Source organism: Hyaena hyaena, unplaced genomic scaffold, assembly GCF_003009895.1.
Source record: "Hyaena hyaena isolate Hyena2069 unplaced genomic scaffold, ASM300989v1 scaffold_230, whole genome shotgun sequence".
NCBI classification, from domain to species: Eukaryota; Metazoa; Chordata; class Mammalia; order Carnivora; family Hyaenidae; genus Hyaena; species Hyaena hyaena.
The window spans coordinates 1,330,641-1,355,768 of record NW_024080863.1 but is presented as its reverse complement, the minus strand read 5'-3'; the positions used below and the strand labels follow the sequence as shown (position 1 = coordinate 1,355,768).

Genomic DNA, 25,128 nt, shown 5'->3' with positions numbered 1-25,128 from the left:
CAACTTTATACAAAAGTCTTTCAAAAAATATCATTCCCCATAGGTTTTCCTGTTTAAAACCTGATTTTTTTCTCTCAGTTCACATAAGTTAGAGTGCATTTTCTCTTGTTGTTTTTTAAAACATGCAGACATATAAAAAAATCTGGATAGCACAACCTTTTGGCAACAAAGTTATTTTTCTCTTAGTTTAAGCTTAAATGTCTGAGAACAGTTTTATTAAAACAAAGGAAAACTCAGATGATCATGCAGTAGCATGCATAAACCAGAAGGAGCAAGGAAAAAATATTAAAGGATATTTGATTCCTCCTTCCAGCTTTGAAGTGACCAAAATTTTTGTTTTTAATAATCATCACATTATAAAAAGTATTCAGCAAAATACTGTCTCTGCAAAGAAAGATTTTACCCTTCAGCTGAAAAAATATGGGCCCTCCTGGCAAACTTCGTCCTCTTCTCTTTCCTTCTACAAAAAGTCCAAGTACCTGGAAATTCACAAGCCCCCTGCTCTTTGATTTTCTTTTTTGTCCCTTTCACTAGACTCCTTTTAGTATTATTTATCCACCACCAAAGAAAACAAAAACCCAAAAACAAAAACAAAAACAAACCCCAAAAACAAACAAAACGAAACAAAACAAAAACCAGGTGCTTAAAAAAAGTGGGAGACGCATAAAGTGACTTTAAAAACAGACATTCTGTAAACTCCAGACCTTTGTCCCTTCTCTCTGGGCAGCTCAGTGGCCACAGGAGAAATAACGCTAAGAGGGAACAGTACATTCAGTCAAGACTGTGCTGGAAGCTGTGTCAGAGAGCAACCTTCCCTACGACTCCACTTCAAAAGAGTCACCCCTGTGCGGGGGAAGTGCTGGGGAGGAGGGGGTGCCTGAGAAGAGGTGAGGTAGGGCGGGGAGTAGGTGAGAGTGGGGTATGGAAAAGATATGCCTCATTCCGAACATGGATTAATGCAAAAATGCCCAGATCTCTGAGGAAGATTTGGACAGAGACGTGTGCATGTGTGTAAATGTGGGCATACATACATACATACATACATATGTGCATATATACATACACACACCTATGTAGATATAATCTCATCAGTTAAGTTTTTCATAAAAAATAAATCATTTAAAGCTTATATACCTACAAACTCTCTTTATGCCGGTGCACTGCACTGGATAGCCACGTACCTTAGAGATTTTATTGTGTGTATGTATGTTCTATATATGTATATATGTGTGTATATACACCTACATACATGCCCCCCCGCATGTACATAGATCTGAATTCTACCTATTGTGTCGGGGATGGCAAAGGATGAAGCACGAGTCTGCTTTCCCATCAATGAGGTGGGGGGGGAGAGGGAGGAGAAATGGGTATGAGTGAGAGAAAACAAAAAGATGGTAAAATGAGTGGCTGGTTGAGGCCTGCCTTTCTGGAAGAAGATTTGGAAAGAGATGGGAGAAGGCTTAGAAGGGAGTGGAGCGGGAGAAAGGGCAGAGGGCAAACTCAGGAACATAGATTTTAAAAAGTGGGGCTGGGGAAATCTATTTGTGAAAAGGCAGGTTTAGTGATGGCTGCTCCTTCTCCCCGCAGATCAAACTGCCCTGAGGCCTAAGAGGGAAGCGCTCGGAAAAGGAGGGGTGCTGAGGGGCCAAACCCTAAACAGCGGTAGCAGCACCGCGGCGGCGGCATCCGAGGCATTTCTCTAAGAAACATTTCCGAGCAGATGGAAGACCGTCTCATCCTGCCACGTGCAGGCCCCCAACCTGAGACATTCCTCCAGCGGCCTGGGGACCCGATGTGGGGAAGAGTTTGGGGTGGACACAGCCCAGCTCAGCTCAAGAGTCTCTCTCACACACACACGCACACATAACACTCACGCGAGCACGCACACTCGCGCGCATCCCCGCACGCAAGCGCGCGTGCGTGCGGCGGGCAGCAAGCTCTGCGCTTTGGTGCGCTCCTTACCCCCTCCCCCTCTCGGGTCTTCGAGGGGGAACCGAGGGAGACGTGGGGGGAACCGTGAGGTGCTTGGGTCGGGCGAGGCTTGGACGGGCCCCGCCTTCAGTCCCCCGCAGGTCCTTGGCGCGGCCCAGCGGCCCCAGGATCAAGACGATCCGAACTGAACAAAGCGGGCTAGACGCCACCTTTCCGCCCCCACGCCTTGGTTAAGGGGGGAGCAGCGAAGGGAGGGCGCCTCCTGCCCTGGCCCCCGACCGTTGGCCGGTGTGAAAGGGTGGAAACGGGGGACATCGAAGGGGAACAAGGGACCTTACGTCCATGGAGAGGCCAGGGCGCGGCCCCTGCGCCTCCGTGGCTAGCTTTCCCGCTGCTTTCAGGCAAGCAGCTGGGAGACACTTGGAGGGGAAAAGTGGGGATCTGGGGGCCCGAGCCTCAGGCGCAGGTGGTGACCACAGGGGCCAGGGACACGGGGGGCGCCGAGGACGCAGAGGGCGCACCCCCCTTCTCCGCCTTCTTCTCCTTTTGCTTGAGGTGGATCTTGGCGTGGCGCTTGCGCTCGTCGCTGCGCGCAAACTTGCGCCCGCAGAACTCGCAGGCAAAGGGCTTCTCGCCCGTATGCGTGCGGATGTGAGTGGTAAGGTGGTCGCTGCGACTGAAGCTCCGCATGCAAATCCGGCATTGGAAGGGCTTGTGGCCCGTGTGGATGCGCAGGTGCCGGGTCAGCTCGTCCGAGCGGCTGAAACGGCGGTCGCAGCCCTCCGCCGGGCATGCGTGGGGCCGCTCGTGGAGCGGGGTCTTGCTGGGTCGGTTGGGATACTTGCGGGGCCGGATGGGCTTGAGCGTGAGCGGCGGCTGGGGCAGGCTGCCAAAGCCCGGGTGGATCTGCTTGTCTTTGAATGCCTTGATGGTCTCCAGAGGGGTAATAGGGGGCGGATTGACCCGGATGGGGTCCATGCCCTGGAAGGGCTTGTGCTCCGGAATGGAGCCCATGTCGTTGGGATGGTGGTAGAGGTTGTAGTCAGGAATCATGGGGAAGAGATTGCTGTCCAAGGCCGGTTTGGCCGATTGGTAATCCTGGGGGGAATAGGCGAGCCCAGGGTTGCCCTGGGGGTCGTGGAAAGACACAGGCTCCGAGTAGAGATCACTGCAGTTAGAATAGGGGGGCAGCGCCGGATACATGGCCTCCACGTCGCCCTGCGGTGGCTGCACCATGCTGGCCGTGGAGGTCTGCGTGCTGAGTGCCCCTGAGGCCGGGGGCACTCCCAAGATGCCGGCGCTCATGAGGCTAATGATGTTGTCCTGACACCAGTTGGAAGGGGAGTCGAAGGCGAACTTTCCCAAGTAGGTCACGGTCTTGTTGCCGGGGGCTGGCTGGAAGGAGCCGGAATAAGAGAGTTCCGGGTTGGGCTTCTCGTTGGTCAGACCGATGTCCATCACATTCTCTGCGGAGAGCGGGGAAGAGAGGGGAGGGGTGAGTGAAGCCGAGCCGGCTCCCGGACCCGGGCGCCCGGGTCCTTGCTCAGGTGTGGAGGGTGCGGCCGGGTGGAGTGATCTGCGCATAGGGTAGGAGGAAAGCTGCGCCCCGGCGCAAAGCGGGCGGTGCCGCGCTCCCGGGCGCAACCTGGATACAGCAAAATACTACGGATCGGGGTGTGGAGTGGCTGCCGCACACACACCGCACACGCCGCGCACACACTCACGTACCACACGCACACACGCGCGCGCGCGAGAAGCATTGTTGTTGTTTCCGAGGTGGGGCGGGCAGGTAGCTGCAGCTACAGGTAGTTTCAGACCCGGAGCGCACTGGGCTCTCACTCTTTAGCGCACACAACTCGGCCTCTTCCCCTCGCCCTGTCCGCGCCGGGACGCCGCGCCTTTCCTGCCCCGACGAAGCCCCCAGTGCGCACCGCGCCCGGGTCGCGGACCCGGAGCGCTCCGACGCTTTGTCCTCGGCGCGCAGAGGGGTTCTGTCCGCAAAGCGAGCTCTCCCGCAGGCTTCCAGGGCCCCAGCCTTCTCCAGGCCTGAAGGAGCTTTCGGCTCTTGCTGGAGGGGGAAAGCCCAGCCTAGCTAGAGAGGGTGGAGGGCGGCGGAAAACCGGCCCATGTCTCTATGGCGGGAGTGGCCGCTCTTCCCAAGCTCCAAGGCCAAAGAATCGCCCCCCGTGACGGCCCCCGCTCGGGTGGACCCCCTCCCTCTCCCCGCCGTCCCCACACCCCCACGGCTTTGCTGAACGCCCCGGAAAGGCAGCGTCGCAGTACCTCTCCCACCGCGGGGACTCCACGCCGCACATGGCTCCATCCCGGGTGGGAGGCTGAGGGAGTAAGGGGGGGGAGAGCGCGGGTGAAAGGGACGCTGGGCTCCTCCCGGGAAAGGGGGCGATAGCACCACGCCTTGCGCTCAGCCTGGCGATCGCGCCCCCTAAGTGGAGAACCCCGGAGCCGCTCGCACCTACCTCCCTCTGGTCGGCGGCTGCCCCCACCCGGGAGAACCGAAGCCTCTATCGTGGCGTCGCCAACCGAGCCTTCCCGATCTGGGAGGGCGGGAGGAGTGGGTGGGAAAAGCAACTCGCCCCCCGGAAAATTCCCAGCGCGCCCCCCATCTCTCCATCCACCATCCATCCATCCATCCACCATCCATCCATCCATCCACCCATCCATCCATCGGTAGCTCGTTCCCTCCTCCTCTTCTCTCTCCCTTTCCTTCCTCGCTGCCTCGCCGCCTCCCCGCCGCCCTTACCTGTAGCCATCTGATTGTAATGGGCTACCGAGTCGCTGCTGCCGGAGAAGAGGTTGAGCGCGCTGGGGATCTCCTCGGGGTACAGATTGTCAGGCAGTTGGTTTAGCAAACTGCTCATGGTCACCGGCAGCTTCTCGGCGAGTTTGCCGGTCATAGCACTCCCGAGCTGCCGCCGCCGCCACCGCCGCCACCGCCGCCGCTCGCTCCTAACGCAGCTTCCAGGCAAGCGGCATCGGAGAGGAGATCCGTGGTGCAGGGGAAAAGCATGCGAGAGGGAAAGTTCGGGGGGAGGGGGAGGGAAGAGGGGAAGGGGTGGGCCAGGGGAGGGGATCTTCTCTTTTGGGGGTGGGTGGGAGAGAGGGCAAAGGGGGGTAATCCTCCTGGGTGCCTCAGCTGGTGCCGTAAGAGGCTGGGGTGGGGGGGCGTGTGCGGGGGGTGGGGTGGGCCTGGGCTGGGGGAGTCTCGGCCCGAGGGGTTGGAAGCGGCCTCTGTATTGATCTCACAAACAGACGCGCGCCGGCGGCCCCCCCGCCCCCCGATCCGCCACCGCCACCGCCGCCACTGCCGCCGCCGCCGCCTCTGCCGCTGCTGCTGCCGCTGCTACCACCACCACCACCAGCCCCGCCGCTTCCTAGCAAGCTCACTGCTGCCCAAAAGCTCCCAGCCAGGGAACTCCACCAGCCTATTTATCTGAGCCCCGGGAAAGCTCCGTGACGTAGCTGCCCATATATGGACAGACAAAGCCCAGCCGAAGGGGCGCGACGTCACAATGGAAGCTCCTCACAATGGAACATTAGAAAGCAGGAAGCGGGCCGCAGCCAACGTGCGGCGCCCGCAACGCTCGCGGATCTTAAAAAAATTAGAGAAAGAAATAGAAGAGAAGAAAGAAGGAAAATTCGAGAGGAGAGAGGAAAGAGGGAAGCAACTGAACGCAAAGCGTAGAGCGCGCGGCGCAGGGTTGAAAAAGCAATAACCGCCAGTGTGTTTATTTTAGGTGCGCTCGAGGTGAGCGCGCTTGTACAGCGGGGGGCGGGGGTGTGTGTGGAGTTGTTTGCAAGTGGCCCCCAACACCCCGAGCAGGGAGAGAGGGAATTGGAAACAGCCGGCGAGGTCCCTTTGCAACCTGGGAACTTCTGGGGAACCCGGAAGGTGTGCGCTTCGACCCGGGTCCCGCCGCACGTAGCGTCTCGCATCTAGGACCCTGGCTGAGACTGAGAGAAAGGGAGCGCGCCCCTCTGAGGAGGATTCCAGCGTGCCAGGGATCGCTGATCCAGCATCCGGATCACTTGCGAGCTGCCCTCACTCTGATTCTCCGCCCCCACCCCGCGCTCCCCGGGCCCCTGACCCTGAGCTGACTCCTAGCTGGGCGCCGCCGCGGCCGGGAGCTTGGTGGCTGCAGAGCGGCTGCGCGCGAGGCGAGTGCCCCGCACTTTTGGGGTCGAGGATGTGCGGTTTGGGTGTTGGAGAAGTAGGAATGGAGTTGAGGGAACAGGAAACACGTGCACCGAATCCGTGATAATCCCCCAACGGTTCCAAAGCACCCGCTTTGGCCGCAGGATGGCAGGAGGGCCCAGCAGGCCCAGGCACAGTCCCTGTCTATTGCTGCCTGCGAAGGGCCCGCCACTGAGTTGCAGCAGGAGCCTGCCGAACCCACAATCTCTGAACCGTCTCCTCTAGTCTCTCTGTACCCTCCCCCTCGCCTTCCACAGGGCTGTCCCCATTGCTGCCTGCCGGCGCCCTGCAGTCAAGGGCCTCCAGTTTGCCGACCGGAACGCTGTCACCTCCCAGAGCGGCAGCAGATCCCGGGGGCGGCTGCTACGTTCCCAGAGGCCTGCTCCGGCCGGGCCGCGGGAGAGCGGGAGGAGAGGAGCGTGGGGGAGCGACCCCGAATCACAGCGGCACCGGCTTGGCGTGGGAGGATTCCCTCCCCTGTGGCCGCGTGGGCGCGGTGAATCCCGTGCCCCCGCCCCCCCCCCGCTGGGGAGCTGGGGTTGGGGGAACGTGCATTTCTCAGGGGGAGTGGGAGTGCTGACAAGGAGGAAGAGAGGATCCCCGGGCCTCGCTCCGTGGGAGGGCCTCGCGGGCCGGGGACGTGTGGGAGGAACTCCCGAGCTGCACATCGTGGTGGGGGTGGATGACAACCTCGCTCCCCTCCCCTCCGCGCGGCGGAGAACTGGGGGCGGGAGGGCCCGGCCTCCCCCGGATCTTCTCCGGTTCTTAGGAAAGGAGGGATTCCCGCCGCCCGCGAGCCCCCTCACCCCGCCCCTGCCGCCGCTCCCGCCCGGCTCCCCACACCTCTACAAGGGAGGCACTGCGCCCCCGGGCTCTCCTCCGCCTGCGCGGCGCTGGGAGGGAGAGCGCTCTGCAGCGGTCCCCGGCTCCGGCCGGAATCAGGGCATGCAGCGCCTCCCGCCCCCGGCTCCCTCCCTAGGGGGGCGAGCGGCCGGCCCGGGGGCGTGGGCGGCAGTGTGAGCCCGGCTGGGCGCGGGAGGGGCCGGGGCGGCTGCAGGGAGGGTCGCGGGGCGGCGGGCCAAGCCGGGAAGAGCCATACAAGGAGCGGATCCGGTGACGCGCCGGCCGCGCCCCTTCTCCTCGATTTGGCTGCCGATTCCGGTCCCCGGATTTGCATATTTTGGCATCCAGTGGAAAAGGAAAGAGGAACGGAACCCGCAGCCTTTAAAGGAACCGCACAGACTCTAGCGTCACCTAGGAAGGCGGTCTGGGGGGCGTGAAAAATTAGCCAGCGGCTCGGGCCTCTGGCCTTAGAGCCTGTCAGTAAGCGAGAGGCCGGGAGCGGCGCCGACTAGCTGAGGAGCGCCCGCCCCTGGCCTTTCTGCGGCGCCTTCTGCTGCGCGTGCACCGGGAGGTGGCAGGGGTCTCCTCGGGTTCCTGCCTGGGGCCCGGAGACGCCGCCAGGTCCGCGGCCTTGGGCGTGCGGCACCCCCAGTATTGACTGCAGTGCCCTTGTTTCCCCGCGGGAGGCACAGCTCAGCCTGCGGGGGTGGCGGGAAGGAAGCGGGAGACCTACAGGCCGTCAGGCTCAGCTCCGGAGGACCCTGCCATGATGCACCCCCTCCCCATCCGTTGAGACCTCTCCCCAGGCGAGGACAGTCAGGAGCTGGAAACCCTAGTCCTGTTCGACAGGGGCCGCGTTAGGAAAGGGCAGAGTCAGTGGGAGAATTTGGGATCCTTGAAAGCTTCCAGGACCCCCGAGACTGAAGGAGTGCAGCCACTCCAGAGACGGCCCTCAAACCCTTTCAGGTTAGCTGGACTTGTTGCACCCAAGGAGAAGGGCAAGTAGCAGAGCTCGTCGGCCGGGGGGCACCCCCTGCTTGCCTGCTGGTGAGACTGGATAAAAGTCTTTGGGCACAAATTGCCTCCCCCTCCTTCCTATTAGTTCTTTCTATTTGTATTTATTTATTAATTTTTTAATGTTTATTCATTTTTGATAGAGACAGGGTGTGAGCAGGGAGGGGCAGAGAGAGAGAGAGAGACACACACACACACACACACAAACACACACAGAGTTTGAAGCAGGCCCCGGGCTCTGAGCTCTGGGCTCTGGGCTCTGGGCTGCCAGCACACAGTGGCATGCCGGGTTGGAACCCACCAACCACCAGATAATGAGTCCGACCCTTAACGGAAATAAATGGGAGCCTTCAGTTCAATTAAATAATACTCATTAAAACTTCAGTGTGACCTTGGGCAAGTTTCTCAATTTCTTTCTTAGCCTGTTTGGTTGTTTGTAAATTGGGATAGTAATAGAACCTATCCCTTAGGAAGCATTAAGTTAGTTAATCCTCACAGAGTCCTTCCGCTAGACCCCTTGCAAGCATTCCATAAGTGGCGATTCATATTGTTGAACAATATTCTCCCCCACTCCACCATGTGACAGAAAAGACCCTTCCCCTCTTAGGAGGGAGCATAAGGATATAAGATATAGATGTGATGTGGGGAGTAAAAAGGGCCAGGTATTCCATAGCTGTGTGATCATATACAAGAAGGTATTAAAGTTTGTTATTTGGGGGAAAAGAAAGTCCTGTCTGTGTGCCAGGTATCTGCTGGGCACTATGCCAATGTAGAGACGTTTTAAAAAAAGGTCCTCACTGCAGGAGTGACATAAGGCAGGGTACAATGAAGTCACTCAGCTGCACTTGAACACTCTGGAGCATCCTTCTAGACTTTTTTTGGACGGTGGCTCTGGCTCCTGGGGTGGGGGACTCCTCTGTCCCTCCACTGCCACGGAAGGAGCCTCCCTGGGGAAAGCCTATCTCTGCAAGCGTAGGTCCCCACTGCCTGGCTCTTGTTCAGGTTGTAGCCCCTCAAGGTGCCCCCTGTTACCCTGGATGATGGTGGCTGACAGAGGCCAGGGTTCTGTGGCAGGAGGGGACAAGCCTGGGTATGAAGCGGGTGTGGGGTTTTTGAATGGATGCTAGATGAATGGCCTTCTTCCTCTGGTTGCTAAACACTGAATTTAGCACAGAAAGAAAGTTTTCTTTCCTTTCCTCCCCCACCCCCCAACCTTTCCTCTCTCCCTCCTGAACAGGGGCTGAGGGTGATTGTCTCAGTTTTATTGGCAGGCTCAGGTGAGATTGCCAAGGGCCTAATTACCTGAACTCCAAGCCCCGGACTTGTTGGGGAGCGAGTAGGCACTGGTTCAGGGCGTCCTCAGCCTGGGGATGGTGAAAGGCAGGCCCAGCCCCCCTGCCACGGGGCCAAGGCCGCCCAGCCACTGGCTGCTCTCTCCCACTGAACCCGGTTAGCCTCACCAGCTACATTTGTGGGGGCTGCTGTTGCTTATAGGGACAATAGGTGTGTCTGTCTTGGTGGCAGGATAAAGGAAGGAGTAGATGTAGCCCTAGAAACTCACCACCAGAAAAGGCCGGGCTGTTGCTGTCTTGCTCCTTAGTTCTGCAGTCACCTCTGAACTTTATTTATGTCCCCTTTCACTAAAGATATCCAGTCTTTCTCTGATGACTTACAAGACAAGACCCGCCCCCCCCCCCCCTTTCAATCTGGGCTGCACTGCTCTTCTCAGGGGCCATTTGTGTTTTTAGAAGAAAATGCTTAGAAATGGTAACAAATAACCCAGAGGAATTAAGCCCATTTCTTAGCATGATGCCTGGAAAATGGCAGGTGCTCATTAATGCTGGCGGAATGAGGTCTGGCTGTGGGCTTCCAGGCTCAGTGACAAGGAATGGGAGGTCTGGGCTACAGAGAGTGTCTGCGGTTCCTCACATCATTCCAGGCACCTATGTCTCGGGCCCATCCTGGCAGGATTGCTCTGGAATGACAGTTGTGTCAAAGGTATTCAGTTGCTTTCCATTTTGGGGTGCCCCACAGGATGTTCACAGGGGATGGGTCACTGGTGGAATCTCCTTGGCCAGCCCTCCCTGTCATTCTAGAGGTCATTGCCATTTGTCGGATAATGGTAGCCAACTGTGGCTAGGTGGGCTTTGCCTAGGAGCTTTTGGAAGGGAAATATGTTGGCAGCCATGAAGACTTCTGAGGGTGGTGCTTCTCCTGAAGCCACAGAAGATGGGGCCCTGGGGGCCCTATGGACATACTTCATTGTCTTTATTCTATACAACAATCCAGTGAAAAGGCTTTTAGGGCTGCCCTCTTAACATTTTGCTTCTAAAGGAAAAATGAAAGATCAAAGCATTGGAAAGAGTCTGAATTGTTAGTTGGAGGATACTGGGTCAGGAAGTGGCTGAGCTGAGATTTGAACTCAGGGCCTTGTGACTCTAGCGACTGCTTTTCATCCCAGCCTCTGTCCCCATTGTGGCTGTCAGAGAAAGAAATGAGGTGGCAGGGGTGAGTAACAGGACGGATGTATATACAGCATATACAGTCTATGGAGAAGGTGATGGGGAGAAGAAAGGTCAACTGGAATGGTGCCCGGAGGCACCATCTTCGACTCAGCGTGGGGTAGGGGAGGGGCCCTGCTTCAGGGAGAGTCAGGGCTATGGCACTCAGGGAGAGTGGGGGCGGGTGGGCGGTGTTTCTGCGGGGCTCTGGGTAAGTGGAATGGCTGCTGTGCCACTCTGAGCTCAGGTCCCGTAACCATAGGTTGTGTCAGAGACCACAAGGGCCTCTGCGTCAATCATGCGCTTCCATTTTAAACACCTGCTTGTGTCTCAATTCAAAGTAACTCATTATAATCAGGCCAGTCTGGTGACCCAAAGGGAGAAAGCCTTGCCACAAAGTAACATTTGCTGGGAAGGGGCCCCCGAGTGGTCCTGGAGACCCGTCCTTAGACACAGGTCCAAGGCTGTAACTGCCACAGGGGTCAAGATGATGAGAGTTCAGGGCCAGGCTGGGGCAGGGAGGGAAGGAAGGTCTTAGGTAAAGGCAAGATTTGAAAGAAAACCCACTATATTGGTAAGCAACAAGTACAAGCCCCGGCCTGGGATCGGGACTCTGCGTTCTGCCATGAATGATCGATGTGACTTTGAGCTGGGCCCTCTTGTTCCTGGGCTTCTGGTGGGAACTGGATGGGACAACCCACCTCTGAGTTCTTCCCAGCCCCGTTTCAGATTCCACTGCAGAGAGAGTTGGGAGAGGACTGGTCAGCATTCCTAATCAAGTCGGGGGTTCTCTAAGGCTTGGTGTGGGATCCTTGTGGAGAAGGAGGTGCAGGTCAGGGCGTGAGGCCTTGTAATCGGAAATTTGCTATGGTAGCTTAGGGGCTCATGGAGGGTAAGTGGAGTCATGTGCTCAGAGGGCCTGTCACTGCCCCTGGGGGCCATGGTGGGACAGCCCCCTTCTCAGCTGGGAGGGATGGTGTCTCTGCAGAAAGGACTCTTGGGGGATGGGACTTTTTGGAAAGAGGAACTTTGTCATCTGAAATGAACCAGAAAATGTGTGACTATGAGGGGACAGCGGGGGGAGGCAGTCAGTGAGGGGACAGCAGGGTGGGGAGGGGGGAGGCAGAGAGACAGTGAGAGAGGAAAGGAGAGAGAGAATAGGTTCTCCCCCACTGCCCTCCACACAGCCAGCTTCTTGCTGGGTTGCAGGTTCACCCATGGGGCAGGTGCTGGACCCAAGAGGCTGGCAGGTTCCTTTCCTCTCGGCTCCGTAAGAAAAACCTTTGGGAAACCAGAGAGCTGTGGTCTTTAGATCTTGGCCTCTTAGTCGCCCCCTGCCTCGGGACCCTCCCCCGCCTCAAATGGAGTGGGCCCTTTGCCTCATCCATCAAGGTGAGAAGTTGGGGACAGACTCTTGGCTTCTTCTTGGCTGTTCTGTGCAGCCAAAAATCTGGGATCTGGGACAAAGTGGTTAATGACTCTTTTGGGCCCAAGTTTGAGCTCCTCAGTTGTAGTAGCATCCTCTTTCACCAAGACGGCTTAGGCAGGGCTTCCTGACCTTTGTCATGCTCTCCTAGAAAATGAAACTCTTTTTTTTTTTTACAGCTTCTGGGGTAAAGGACCATTGCTGCCCCGGGCCGGGCCAGGCCAGTCGCCCTGAGGGATGGGGAACAATACCTGCGGAGCCCGCTGGAAGCCTGCCCATCAGCCTGGCTGATGGCATGAGCTTCCCTGGCAGGGCTTAGGGCAGATAGACGAAAGATAAAGGGCATGATCTCTCTCTCTCTCTCTCTCTCTCTCTCTCTCTCTCTCAGACACTGCAGTTATTTGTGCTGGTTAGAATTTTTTGCCCCGAGATCACCCAGAAAGCTGCTGGAAGGCAAGAGATGGCAGCCAAGCTCCCAGAGGACAGGGACTGAACTTAGTCGTCTTTGTCCCCCTCCACTAGCCCTGGGCCTGTCCCAGTGGGGGCTCCGGAAGAGCTCGTTGATCCAGTTCAATTGCCCACCTTGGTGATTCTGAAACATGGTCTATTTGAGGAGCGGCCTGATCCACTTGACCCTTCCCACCTGGTCCTTTCATTTCTACCACCCCAGCGACCCCTGCACAGTGGGCGACCTCTTGGCCACCAACATTTCGTTTTGTCAGGGGTGCTCCACAGGTCTGGGGCTTAGCTCTCTTGCTTCAGTGCGGCAAACATCTAGGGAGCACTTCCTGGGCACTCTTTGTGGAGGGAATCAGACTTGAGGCTGGGCTCCTGCTGTCAGCGAGCAGGCAGCTTGTAGTATGAGGAGTGGGGCTCTGTGGAAGCGAGCGTGCACAAGAAATCTTGCAAAGTGTCTCAAGATGGGCACAGGCAGGGGGGTTCAGAGGGGAAAGGACATCCTTGGGCTTGCAGAAGGGACTTGTCCGGGAAGAGGGGGAGGCCCGACTGGAAGAGGGGCTTCATTAAGGCCCTGAGGAGGGGCGGGGACCCATAATGAGGAGGGGAGCAGACAGCAGGGGAGAGTAGGGGAGGGAGATTCTGTGCCAAGGGCTGTGATTTCTTCCCCCTCATTTTCCTATCAATATTTTTCATCTCTGACACTAGAACCCATTAGCACTGTCCTTTCCAGGCCTTCTCTGTCTCAGAGTGCCTTAGCCGAGGCCTGATTACGGTTTGTTGTGCAGATGAATGAGGAACCCCGGAGGGAGAGAAGAGAGAGAGTACTGAGCCTGGATATGCTAGATCCCATCAGACATTCGGCACCTCCTAGAATGTAAGGTCCAGAAAAGCAAGGGCTGGGGTCTGTGACCGTCACTGCTGTATCCCCAGCTAGAACCTGGCTTTTGGGGGTGCTCCATACATATCTGTTGAAGAATGAATGTGCCAGACACTCTTTCAGGCCCTGTTCCTGATTCCATGAGCAGAAATAGGAAAGGGGGCTAACTCCAGGTGTGAAATCCAGGAGAAAGAAGGAGCTTAGCGAGTTGAAGGCAACATGGATCCCAGGTTGGGGGTGGGGTAGAATTAATCATACATAAATTCAAGTGGTAATAGCCCCCTTAATTGAGTGGTAATGATCCTTGGCATTTTTCATCTTCAAAGTCAGGAACAAACTGTAATTAATAGTCCAGCCACCCGGGGGCAGGGTGGGGGTTGGTGTGGAGAATCTTGAGTGGCTGCTACTCAGTCCGGGAAACTGAGGCACTGGTGTTGAATTGGTTAGGAGAGTGGATACAAAGCCCAGCAGAGCCCAGAATCTTCAGGGGTGTCTTGAGGGTGGCCCCCTCCCAAACCCAGGCAGCTGGGGAGCCGAGATCATGAATGAGGAAGGGGCGCTGGAGACCCAGGAGGGACAGGGAAAGGAGTCTCAGACTTCAGCGGGGCCGAGGGTGGCAGCAGGTGACAGGTTTGTTGGAGGCTTGGCCCACAGTTGTGGGCCCAGGCCCAGGATGAGCCCAGGGGCGGCGCTGGAGTGGCGGGCGGGACAGGGAAGGGGACCCGGGAGTCCCTGGAGCCCAACAGCAGGCCGGCCTACGGCACACTCAGCGTGAGTCACCAGCGGCTCCGAAATGCCTCCCGGTTTCCTCATCACAGTCTGGCTGCCCCGAGCCCGGAGGGAGTTTTTCATTAAGGTGATTACCCTGCCATCATTAAAGGCCGGTAAATAGCACCCAGGGACCGAGGGCGCGCGCGCGGCCCGCCTCTGAACCGCAGCCCGGGTTCACAGGCACCCCTGGCAGAGAGCGGCGCCGCTGGGCCTCCGCGCCACCAGATGGAATCTAGGGGCCGGTGAGCTCCCAGAAGCCATCCCGTCACGACCGCACCTCGCACACAGCGTTGCGTTTTCTCGTAGACCTCGATGTCCTCGAGGGACAGTTCAGTGCCCACTCACTCAGGAAAGCCTCTCTTGTGACACCCCCTCCGGTGACAACCAAACGCCACTTTGAGGTTGCCATAGTTCTATTTATCTTTTTACATTTATTTGTGTAACCCTGTCATGAGTGCCCCCTCCCACCTCTGAAACGTTCCCAAAGGGCAGGAGCCACTACTGGTTTTGTGTTGTTCCCGCGCCGCGCCGCGCCGCCCCTGCCAGCCCACTCTCCGCCAAGTATCCTGCTACAGGTGTAGCCGCCAGGCAACACGCTGTCGGGGGACTGCCCCTCTGCCCGATGCTGTCCACATTTGACGGTGATCTGCTGTGCCCCTACTCTGTGTCAGGCACTGCTGTGGGGAGACTCAAGGCCTCGTGGGTGTTCAGCGTGGGGATGGGCAAGACGCAAATATATAAGAGGTGATGGTAAGTGATATGTATGAGAAAAAATAAGAAGGGGAGAGAGACTGAGTGTGGAGATCCTGTTTTATCTACTAATTCCCCCCGTCCTTGCATTTGGGAGCGAGCTTTAGTGCCACTGATAGTAAAGCATGGAATCAGAGCATGTAGATCTGTGCCGTCATCTGGCTAAGTTTTTGTGTGCCCTTTGAAGAATTCTGAAGAAGTACAATCTTTGTTTTAAAAAATTCCATCAAAGTCCGCTAAGGAAGGTGAAGTCTCTGAAGGCAAAGTCACTTGGCCCCTTCCCCCCCCAACCCACATCAGTCCCTCTTCCCTGGGTCGGCTTTTCCGCCTGCCACCAGGTGGCCAGAGATAAAGTTCTGACGGTTCCAGAGGACACAGTAGTTTTCAGCAGCCTCTGGGGAAGAGACGGCAGTGGGCCAACGGTGACTGTGGCGGTGGGCACCCCAGCCCCGAATCTCAGAGCTGCACTCCCCTCTTGCACACACCGTCTCTCAGATTGGTGGGAGAGCTTCTTCTAGACCCCAAACGAAAGAAAAAGTCGCCGCAATGGAAACTCGAACTAACCCTCCCTTCTTGCCCCACTTCCCTCCCGCGGTCACACTTCCGGCAGCCACCACAGGGTATTTTGGGTTCGAAAACAAAGCGTCAGATCTATTTGAGCAACTTTTTTTTCCATTGGAGTAGAAGCCCAGGGGCCTGTGGCCACCCTGGGCTCGGCCACTTCCCCAGGGAACTGACGCGTTTCCCCTTCTCTGCTGAGGACCAATTTAGCAATTCAGACTGGCCACTTTTAGCTTCTCCTTTCCTTGGCCTGGCAGCAGGCGAGGTAGGGCCGCTGGGAGGATGGGTGTGTGTCTGGGTGCCTTCCTTGTGGACTTCAGGGGGAAGGCCTGGTTTCCCTCCTCTGCCAGAACCTCCCCCTTATCCTTCTCCAATCCTCCCTCCCGCCCCCCCCCCACACACACACACAACGTCCGCAGCCACTGCTCCCAATCCATGGATTGGGATTGTCTGGTCCTAAGTCTACTCCAAAGGGTGGTATGTCCGTGTCACCGGTGGGTGGTGTGTATGTAGGTCGTGAACAATGTGGGTGTGCATACATGGAGACTGCATGTACATGCGAATCCTATGTTCACAACTGCCCAGGCGGAACAGTGCATGTACACACAGCTTGTATGGATGTCTAGAAAGAGCTTGGCAGAGTTGAAACCCTGGAGTGTCTAGCGGGTGCGTACACCATGTGATTTTGTGTGGGCTGGTATATTTACAGTATGTGTGTGCAGGATGCGCATAGTAGAGGTGTGTGTAAGTGTGCGCACGCACGTTTGGCTCCGTATGGGTGGGCTGGCCTGGTTCTTGGGGTGTAGGGGAAGGAAGACAGGAGAGCTCTGGAAAATGGTGACCTGAGCCCTCGTGCACACAAGGTCCATCAGTGGACCTGGGTTCGAGGGCGGGTCAGAGAACTGCGAGTGTGAGTGTGTACACGTGGGTGAGGGACCAGCCAGTGTTCTGCCTCCACTTGGGCCTTTACGCTTTACTTCAGGACCCTCGCAGCCCCGGCAGGCCCCTCTCCTCAAGCCGCTGCCCTTCCCCAGGCTGCTCCGTCTCCTCCTGGCCCCAGTGCCTCCCCCTTTCTTACTTGTTAGCCCGCCTTCCTACCCCCGGTGCTGAAGTCCTCAGGTCTCCCAATCACAGGACTCCTATGGGAGACATTCCAGCGAGCAGGGCCCTGCTAGGTTTCTTTTCCAGTTTCTTCCATTTCTCTTTTTGCGTACAACAGAGCCTCCATCAGTGCTGGAGAACGGCTGACTGGATGCTGGCTTCAGCCACTGCATGTCTATAAAGGATCTGCTGCCTTACGGTGACTGGAAAGTGCACGTCCTGCTGTTTCTGTGTGTGAGAACGCGTGTGCAAGCATGTGAGCGCGTGAAGGTACGTGAAGGAGTGAAGGTACGTGAAGGGGTGAAGGTGAGTAGCGTGGGTGAGGGTATGTGAGTGTGTAGGTGCGTGGCTGTGGGTAGAGGGTGTCTGGACTCCTCTAAGGTGCTGCTCATACTTGCCCTTCTGTCCAGGCCCTGAAGGAAGCCCACTGTCCGTTTTCTTCAGAAAATGGGATCGGAAGTGGGCACTCCATACCTCACTCACTGTGCCTGCCTTTCTGGCAAGTCCAGCCTCTTTCCTTTAGACCCTCGGCTCCTTGCCCAGGTGACTTATGCCAGTGGGGCAGACTCAGGCTCCTGAGGAATCAAGGAAGTGCTTCTGTGTCCTGCCCTCATTCGGAGCATGTCAGGAGGCTCCACGGTCGCTGGATGCAGACACAGGGCCATGTGTTCCTCCGCCTTCCCTCGGCTCGGCTCCCTTAATGGGCTTCCTCCTGCCTGGATCTGGGGAGGCTGGGTCCCGTTGCTGGTTGTTGCTTCTGGAAGCAAGTTCTCCTGAAATCCCAAGGTCTTTAGCTCCCTAGACTAAGACCTCTTTTTAGTTTGGCCCTCCTGGTAGGGACTTCTACAGCCAAATGCATTTGGCTCCTTTTTCTTCTCAATCCCAAAGTTCTACCCGGTTCTGGTTGCTTCCTCTCACCTACCTCCACTCCTACCTGGCCAAAGGGACAAGTAGTAGTGGCTTTTTCTACCATTCCCCAAAAAAACCACATAGAGTTGCAGAATTTTCAGCTAGAGGGGACCTCAGGGAACACCCATCCCAAGCCATTTTGTAGATGAGAAAAGTGAGGCCCAGAGAGGGCAGCTGACTTGTCCAGGCTCACACAGCAGACTAAAATCGGGTCCCTACTCCTGGCTAGCAGTTCTTCAGCTACATCAGACCAGATGGCCATGCCTTTCTTTTCTATTTCCTTCTCTTTCTGCCTCTTTCTCTTCCTTTCCTTTTTTATCAAAATATTTCCTTTTTTCCCTTTGAAATATCCTCTTTGTGTTAAGCAGGACAGCTTGCCTTGGGTGGCACCAAGGTGGCCCTGACCCAAGACCTCTGTCCTGGCTCAGTTTTCTTCAAGTCTTTTCCAAAGGCTGTTCTCCTTCCTGGCCCCCTTTCCACCAGGATGCTCAGGGGGACCCTGTCCTCCCCTCTCCCTGAGCCAGCCTATTCAGCTCCTGTTTCTCCTTCTGAGTACTTGGAAGGCAAATGGGAACCCTCAAGGAGTTGGCTCCTCTCTCTAACCTTAGTTTCCTAATCTTGAAAACGGAGCAAGGGTCTCTGAAGGGGGAATATGGGCATTTGTGTATCTGTGTACGTGCGGGTATGTTTGTGTGTGTGCACGCACGCGTGCATGCCTCACGTGTCTCCCAAGCAGCTCCAGGGGGTAAATGGGAAAGTTAATTAGCACCAGGATGAAAGGTGCTGTGGGGTAATTACAGGTAATATCAGGATGGCTGGGAGGGTGGGGCAAAAGGCCCCTAGACCTGGGGGGTGTGGCGGGCAGCCCCTAGTCCCATTCCTGCAAAGTGCACCAGACACCTGGAGAGGCGGGAGGGAAGGAGCATTCTGAGGGAAGGGTCTTTGTCTTTACAGAGAAATGCTTGTTAGTTGCTAAGGAACTGGGCTGTCTTCCCTGATCTGAGCCTCCCAATGTTTTGCTGAGCTTGGGAGGGGGATGCCGGGCTGGGGCTTGAGGATCCGTTGGCAGCCAGCCCTTTCCCCGGGGCCGCTGACACTCTGATGGGGCTCTTGGGAAGGACTCTCATCTGGGGAGGGCAGCTCTTTCCCACTCCCTGCAGCGACACTGCTTGCTCCAGACCAGGTGGGGAGCAGAGCAGGGGACTGGAGGCAGGGAAGGAGAGGAAAACAGGCACTTACTCAACAGCCTGCATGCCAAGCCCGGCGCCTGGGTGCCTTGTCTGCTATCTCATTTAACTGTTACAACAGATCTTTTGGGAAGGCACTTAGTTCCATGGTTTTTTCATTATACTGTTTATTGTTTTTTGTTTTGTTTGTTTTAGGTCCAGAACAGTTGAGTCAGTTGCCCAAGGTCACAGGGCTATGGATGCTAGAGATTCTATGGGACTTCAGGTCTGCTAAGTAAGAAAAGTTTCTGAACTACACTACTTAATGCATCTACCAGGCTTTCTCTCTCTCCCATGGTTGCTCAGCTGTAAACTGCACCCGCCGCCACCACCACCACCACCATCAGCATCATTGTCATCACCATCACCAGGAAGTCTTCCCACAGGGCTTTCCCTCCTTTTCCACCTCTCTCCCTTCCCTGAGAGCAGTTTTCACACAGTGAGGTTCTTGGGGAGAGGGGTGATTCAATGGATTGAGGGTGGTAAACTGTTGGGGTAGCTGCCTCGGGAGGCGGGGTGGGGGGCCAGACCAGGCTGTTGCCATGAGTGTCTAGGAGCTGGCCCTCCTCACAAGCCACACTTGGTCTAGAATAGCTGAAGCTGAGGGTAGGGAAGATGCTGGGTGAGACTCCCTTTAAATTCTTCTGGAACTTCCAGCCTTCCTTCTGCCCCAACTTGCTTCTGAAAAAATGGAAGGCCTGGCCTTTATTTTATGTAGTGCAAAGAGTAAAATGAGAGTACCATGTATCTCTGAGTACTTAGCGTGAGAAGGCTCAAGTTAACACCAGAGGCCACAATTACTAGTTAGGGAACAGGGAGTATGTTCCTTAACTTACCAGAATGTCAGTTTCCTCATCTATAAAATAAGAATAGCAACACCTACATTATTAGGTTGTCGTGGCAACGGAAGGAGAGAATCTGCATGAAGGCCGGGAAGCAGGGCAGGAATGCATTAAATGAGATGCCACTTGTTAGGCATCTGGCACAGGGCCTGGCAGGCAGAAAGGGCTCAACAAATGCTATCTGATGACCATGATGATAATAATAATGCCGGCCCTCCTATCCTTGCAAAGGGCCCACTAATGCTCCCTTACATCTTTCTTAGCTGCTTCACTAGAGATCTCGAAGCAATCTACATGCTCATTTTGTTTCTTCCTGGAGGAGGCAGTGAAAAGAAAAGGGGGAAGAGGCCTAAAGTCTTGTGCAGGCAGAGAACGGAGTCAAGGGTCGGTTTCCCTTTCCTGGCACTGTACCTCTTTCTCCGTGGCTTGCAGGGGCTGTCTGGCAGGGCTGGCTTCAGCCTAGAGCCTGGGCCAGCTTTGTTCTTTTTTCACGTTTTGGGGCCAGGAGGGTGGGGGTCTTTCCTGCAGTGGAACTCAAAGCCCAAAACACCAGGAGAAAAGGGGGGGGGGGAGGAAGGAAAGCAAGCCGATAATTTCCTCGAAGGATAAACATCCGATTTTTTTTTCTCACCCAAAATAAACATGCTAGCCACAAGGAATTAAAAGCAGAAGAGGGGAGGGTGTGTCTCAATTTGGGGCTGCTCTAGCAAGCTGACCTGCTATTTATCCCAGCCTTGGGCACCAACCGGAGCTGCCAATTACACTCCGGGCCTGGTGGGGTGGGGGCTGCAGGGAGAAGGGCCTGGGAGTGTGAGGTTCACGCACACACCCAGAACGTCCCTTCCCGGGCGGCCTGCCGTGACACTGCAAATGGACACTTTCCTTTGCGTCTCCTTTTAGCGCTGCTGACAAGTTTGCCCGCCGGGATGGACGACAGAGGGGAGTTCCTACAGCCTGGGCTGGCATCAGAGGGCCCTCCGACAGAACACGACTTTAGTGTCCATCACCTAGACGGACTCACAAACTCAGTCTCCCACCTCATCTCATCCTTCAGAGCCCCACCATTAAAATCTTCCAACTAGTTAAGATATGCTCAGTTGGGCTGAGTGGCTGGCCAGGGCCCTTCTGCCTTCACAGCTAACGTGGGGCATGGCTTGAAGAAGACAATAACCCTGTGCCCAGCTGCAGCCTGCCTCTTTCATCTGGGCATCTCAAGGCACTTTGCACACACGAGTCACCAACATTGCTGTATTCTGGCCAAGGATACATGGGGGATATTAACTCTTGGAGGGAAACTGAGTACGGGGGCATGGTGGTAAGGGGACTGGAGCAGGGGGTGAGGGAGTCAAGGAACTCGAGTTTAGCCTGGGAATAAGACTGTAATGAAAGAGACACCTCCAAGGGGACCTTGCGTGGGAAAGCCATGGGACCTTCAGAGGACATCCAGGGGAGTTAGGAAAGGAAAACCCTTTCCTTAAAGACACCAGGGAGTTTCTTCATAGTTTTCTAAAAGCACAAATCAGATTGTACTCGTTCTTCCCCTCCAATCTACTTATTATTCAGTAGTTTCCCATTCAGGGCACACTCCAGAACTTTAGCACGAGGCGTGGCATGTTCTGGTCTTTGCCCATCTGTCTAGGTGGCCACACTATTGGCCTGGAAGATGCCACGCATGCCCCTGCCAGCCGCGGGAGCTCGGAGGTAGTGTTCTCTCCCTTGTTGGCACGGTCTCCAACGCCCATCCCCATTCACAGTTACCCCTAGTACACTTTTCAGCCCTGAAGTTAAAAGCTACTTCCTCTGATCGGCCTCGCCTGAGCCTCTACTCTGCGCCCCCCACCCCCCCACCACAAAGCAGGTCCCCTCCTGTCCTCATAGCCCTTGCCACGTTTGTTGTAATTTCCTTGTGCTCACCTGAGGAGCCTTTCCCTCCTATCCTGGTCGGTAAGCTCCACGAAGCAAGCCTTAGGTTTTGCCTGCCCTGTTCACATACATATTCCCAGCATCTAGTGGAAGGTCAGGCACATACCAGGCACCGACAATATTTGTTGAATGAATGATGCTGAAGGGACCATGGTGATAAACCAACTGCCCCAACTCTTCTTCCTACCCCGATTTCACAACGAGGAAGCAGATTAGAAAAGATATGTGATTTGCCCCAGGTCACATAGTGCCTCAGTGCCAGGGGAGGCCTAGGGACCCCCACTTCCTATCCGTCTATATCCCAGCACCACCTGTACCCCACACACTTGCACTTACAGGAAAGCCCCGGGTTCCCAGTGCTGGACATCGACTGATTTCTCCTTAGTTTTTGAAAGAGAACAGGTTAAGAAACAACAACTCCTGCCAGTAAGTACTGGGTGATTTTTTCTTTTTTTTCTTAATTTGGGAGAGAAGGAGTTCCCTGCTTAGAGGGGGTCCATGCCCAGACCTTCGCTGGTGGCACTGTGGACACACACACCTGCAACACGAAGCCCGATGTCTGGCCGGCAGCTAACTCTGTTTGGGTTTGTCCGTGGGCTCACTGCTTCCTCCTGCGGGAGGCTGGTAATTTGGGGAGTCCTGGTAATTTTCAGTCATGAATTGGGTGCTTGCTTCGGGTTCGCTCAGGTGGAAGCGGTTCAGGAATTTGTCCATTTTCCAATTGCCTGGAAGAACAGACAGACCATAGGAAGGCAGTGAGAGAGAACCATGGACTGGGAGCTGCAGGGCCTGACAGGGAGGCCAGCTCTGGGGAAGTAGGGACCTCAGCAACCTTGGCCATTGGGCTGTGGGGGGCAAAGTGCCCGGGTGCCTTCTGGCTCCTCGCTGGATGTTAGCAGAGTGCCTGGGAAGAGCCTACTGCTCCCCAGGAACAATGAGGACTGAGTCTGGAGTCCTTCCCCAGGGTCCTTTACTTGGCATAACTCTGCCTTCTCACTCACGTGCAGAAAGATGCCCCCCAGGGTGGGCCACCCCCTTACTCTCCCACCCCTCTTTTTCAATGGGCTCTCCTCACCCCAAGACTGAAGCCTTAAGGCTTCTTATCTTCACACCTGGTCACCCCAGCTACTGGGAATGAGATCGGCCCCAGTGTCTGTGTGATTCTTTCAGTCTCCTCCCCAGAGCGCTGGCTGTCGCTGAGGTTGGGGGGCGGGGCAGGGCACATGGCTAAGGCTCTTCCCCCGACCCCCAGCACCTGGATCCTGCGGGAGAGGAGTATGGGTGAGAAGTCCCCAGCTGGTGCCCAGGTGTTCCTTCAGGGGAGAAAGCACAGGGGTGTGGGGGGAGGGCCTCTTCCGGGGCAAGTGTGGACAGGCCTAGCAGCAGGGCAAGGAGGGCGCAGCCGCGGGCACTGGGGAGAAGCTGCGGAAAGTGGTCACAAGCATATTCCCACGCTCTGTTTCCCAAACCCTGGGCCTCAGGCACCCTCTGTGCATGATTGCCAGCGACAATACAGGATGCCCACTTTAACTTGAATTTGAGATAAACAACACATAATTTATAACTGTGTCCCACGTACTGCATGGAACATACTAAAAAACTCATTCCTTGTTTATCTAAAATTCATATCTAACTGGGCATCCTATATATTTTTTTCTTTTCTCGTGGTGGGGGGGGGCGGTAAATCTACCACCCTTCCCTGGGTGGAGGGAGTGCTCAAGGAAGACCTTGCCTGGAGCAGAGCTAGGCAGTGGACAGGTGGAGAAGAGTAATCTTCAATGCACAGGGGTGAGGGTGGCAGCCTAGAATTCCTCTCAGAGCTGCCCGTTTACCTGTCTGTGGTCCTCTGCCTGGACCCACTACCCCCTCCCTTTTTTTAAGTTTATTTATTTAATTTGAGAGAGAGTGCAAAGAGCAAGGGAGGGGCAGAGAGAGAGAGAATCCCAAGCAGGCTCTGTACTGTCAGCACAGAACCGGACGCAGGGCTCAGACTTACAAACCATGAGATCATGACCTGAGCTAAAGTCAAGAGTTGGACTTAGCCGACTGAGCCACCCAGGCACCCTCACTCACTACCCTTTTTTAACAAGGAAGAAAGCAAGTCCCTTGATGTGTGGTTACTCCACTTATCATCCTCCCCCCACCACTCCCCCAAGGGGCTGTTTGCATTTCAAAGAAAACAAAAACGTTTAATCCAAAGTAACAAGCCAATAATAATGATAATACAAGTAATAATAATAGTAATAACACATCTATATAGTGCTTCCTATGTGCCAGGAACTCCATGCATATTCATACCCTTAATCCTCATAAGGGGAGACTATTTTTATCCCCGGTGCACAGATGGGAGGATGGGGTACAAGATGGGGTTCCAGTGAGGAGGCTTCTTAGGGGCAGTGATGGAGGAAAGGGCCTCTTCAGGTTCCCTCAGGTCCAATCCGGTGACTGCTTAGATTCAGGAGAGGTGCGGGGCCCTGGGAGTCTCTCTTCGGGGTAGGCTGCTGCTGGGTGACAGGTGTGCGACTGAGGGATGTGAGGTCTTCTGCCAGGAGAGGAGGCAGGGAGGCACTGGCCTGGTAGACATCACACCCAGGGAGCCTGGGAAAGTGTGTGCAGGTGCGTATGTGTGTATGTGCATGCATGTATATGCATATGCAAGCCAGGAAAAGGGCTCATGGGTGAACTGGAGTGTGGCAGGCATGGGGACAAGGGGGCCTTCCCCACCGAGCAGGGCAGGAAGAAACCTTGGTGGCCACGAGGGAATTGAAACTCGCATCACGAGATCAGGGCAAGTTGGTGGAAAGAAATCCCCTGCACCCCGAGGGAGACCTTGCTCCCCTCCTGCAGACTTTGCCCTCCCCTGGCTCAGAGGACTTCCTTTGATGGAGCCTGGAGTGCCCTTGGAGCCTCACAGCTCCTTCCCAGTCACATGTCTGACAATGCTGTGGTTCTTGCGCAGCTCCTCAAACTGGCCCCTGTGTTCCTCAGGAGAGCGGGTACCGGCCGCTGGCTGCTAGCCTCCCGCTGCCTCCTCCCCTGGCTTGGCCGTGACTCCTCACACCCCCGTTTCCTGCCACAAAGGGCAAGAGGAACTGACCCTTTGCAAGTTCTAGAAGGAAGAGGGGTGAGTCAGCCCCTCAGGGGTGTGTGTGTGTGGAGAGATGGGGAGCTTGGAGGCTGTGGCATTGTGGTCACAATTTGGAGGAAAGTCCCATCCTGTATGGCACTGCTCCGTCCTGGAGCTGCAGAGAGGCAGCCGCCAGCCAGGAAGAGGGTGGTGCTGCTGGCCACTCCCCTTGTACCTTGGGCCCACCCAGGATGGCCTCTTCCTGGGTCCAGGGCAGGGGTGGTGAGTGCACTGCAAAGGGCTCCGTGGCAAGGGGGAGAGGGGAGGAAAGTGTCTGATGCCTGTTTCCTGAGCCACCCAGTGGCTGGAACACAGGCCGGCTCACCTCAGGGCGGGGCTGCTGCATGTGCTGTGCCCATTGTTCCCTGCGCAACCCTAGGGAACATTCCCATTCCGCAAAGCTAGAGGCCGATCTCTTACCCACTGGTTGGTGCTGATAGGGAAGATGTTGGCGATGAAGGCTGTTAGATGTTCCAGATGGGCCAAGGGGAGTGAGTGCTGGGGAAGCTTGCCTAAAGCCGTGGGGAGGGGTCTGAACCCCCACTGTGTGCCTAGTCACTCCTAGACAGTGTCTTCAACACGTGGGAGAGGGGCTCCAAGCTTTCAGTACTCATCCTCTGCATTGGAGTCCCATGGGCAGCGATGGCTGAATG

At 56.0% G+C, this 25,128-nt stretch overlaps 2 protein-coding genes across 9 annotated transcripts in view; both read right to left on the bottom strand.

Moving 5' to 3' along the window:
* Positions 1–1,875: 1,875 nt before the first annotated feature.
* On the bottom strand, positions 1,876–4,979 carry EGR3 (early growth response 3). Of its 3 annotated transcripts, XM_039243731.1 has the most exons (5): positions 4,694–4,979; positions 4,410–4,487; positions 4,216–4,268; positions 3,661–4,024; positions 1,876–3,398 (listed from the first exon to the last, which is right to left on the bottom strand). In XM_039243731.1, the coding sequence occupies exons 1-5, from the start codon at positions 4,845–4,847 to the stop codon at positions 2,389–2,391; spliced, it is 1,659 nt and encodes a 552-aa protein (XP_039099662.1). In that variant the 5' UTR covers positions 4,848–4,979; the 3' UTR covers positions 1,876–2,388. The 3 variants fall into 3 exon arrangements, with proteins under 3 accessions (XP_039099662.1, XP_039099664.1, XP_039099663.1); XM_039243733.1 differs by lacking the exons at positions 3,661–4,024; positions 4,694–4,979 and having other exon boundaries at positions 4,410–4,462; XM_039243732.1 differs by lacking the exons at positions 3,661–4,024; positions 4,216–4,268; positions 4,410–4,487.
* A 16,826-nt stretch (positions 4,980–21,805) lies between these two features.
* PEBP4 (phosphatidylethanolamine binding protein 4) overlaps positions 21,806–25,128 on the bottom strand; it is a 213,954-nt gene continuing 210,631 nt past the window's right edge. For all 6 annotated transcript variants that reach the window (XM_039243734.1, XM_039243740.1, XM_039243738.1 and 3 more), the window contains one exon: positions 21,806–22,073. In XM_039243734.1, coding sequence (XP_039099665.1) covers positions 21,919–22,073 — 155 coding nt within the window. In that variant the 3' untranslated portion in view covers positions 21,806–21,918. The remainder of the gene's footprint in view (positions 22,074–25,128) is intronic.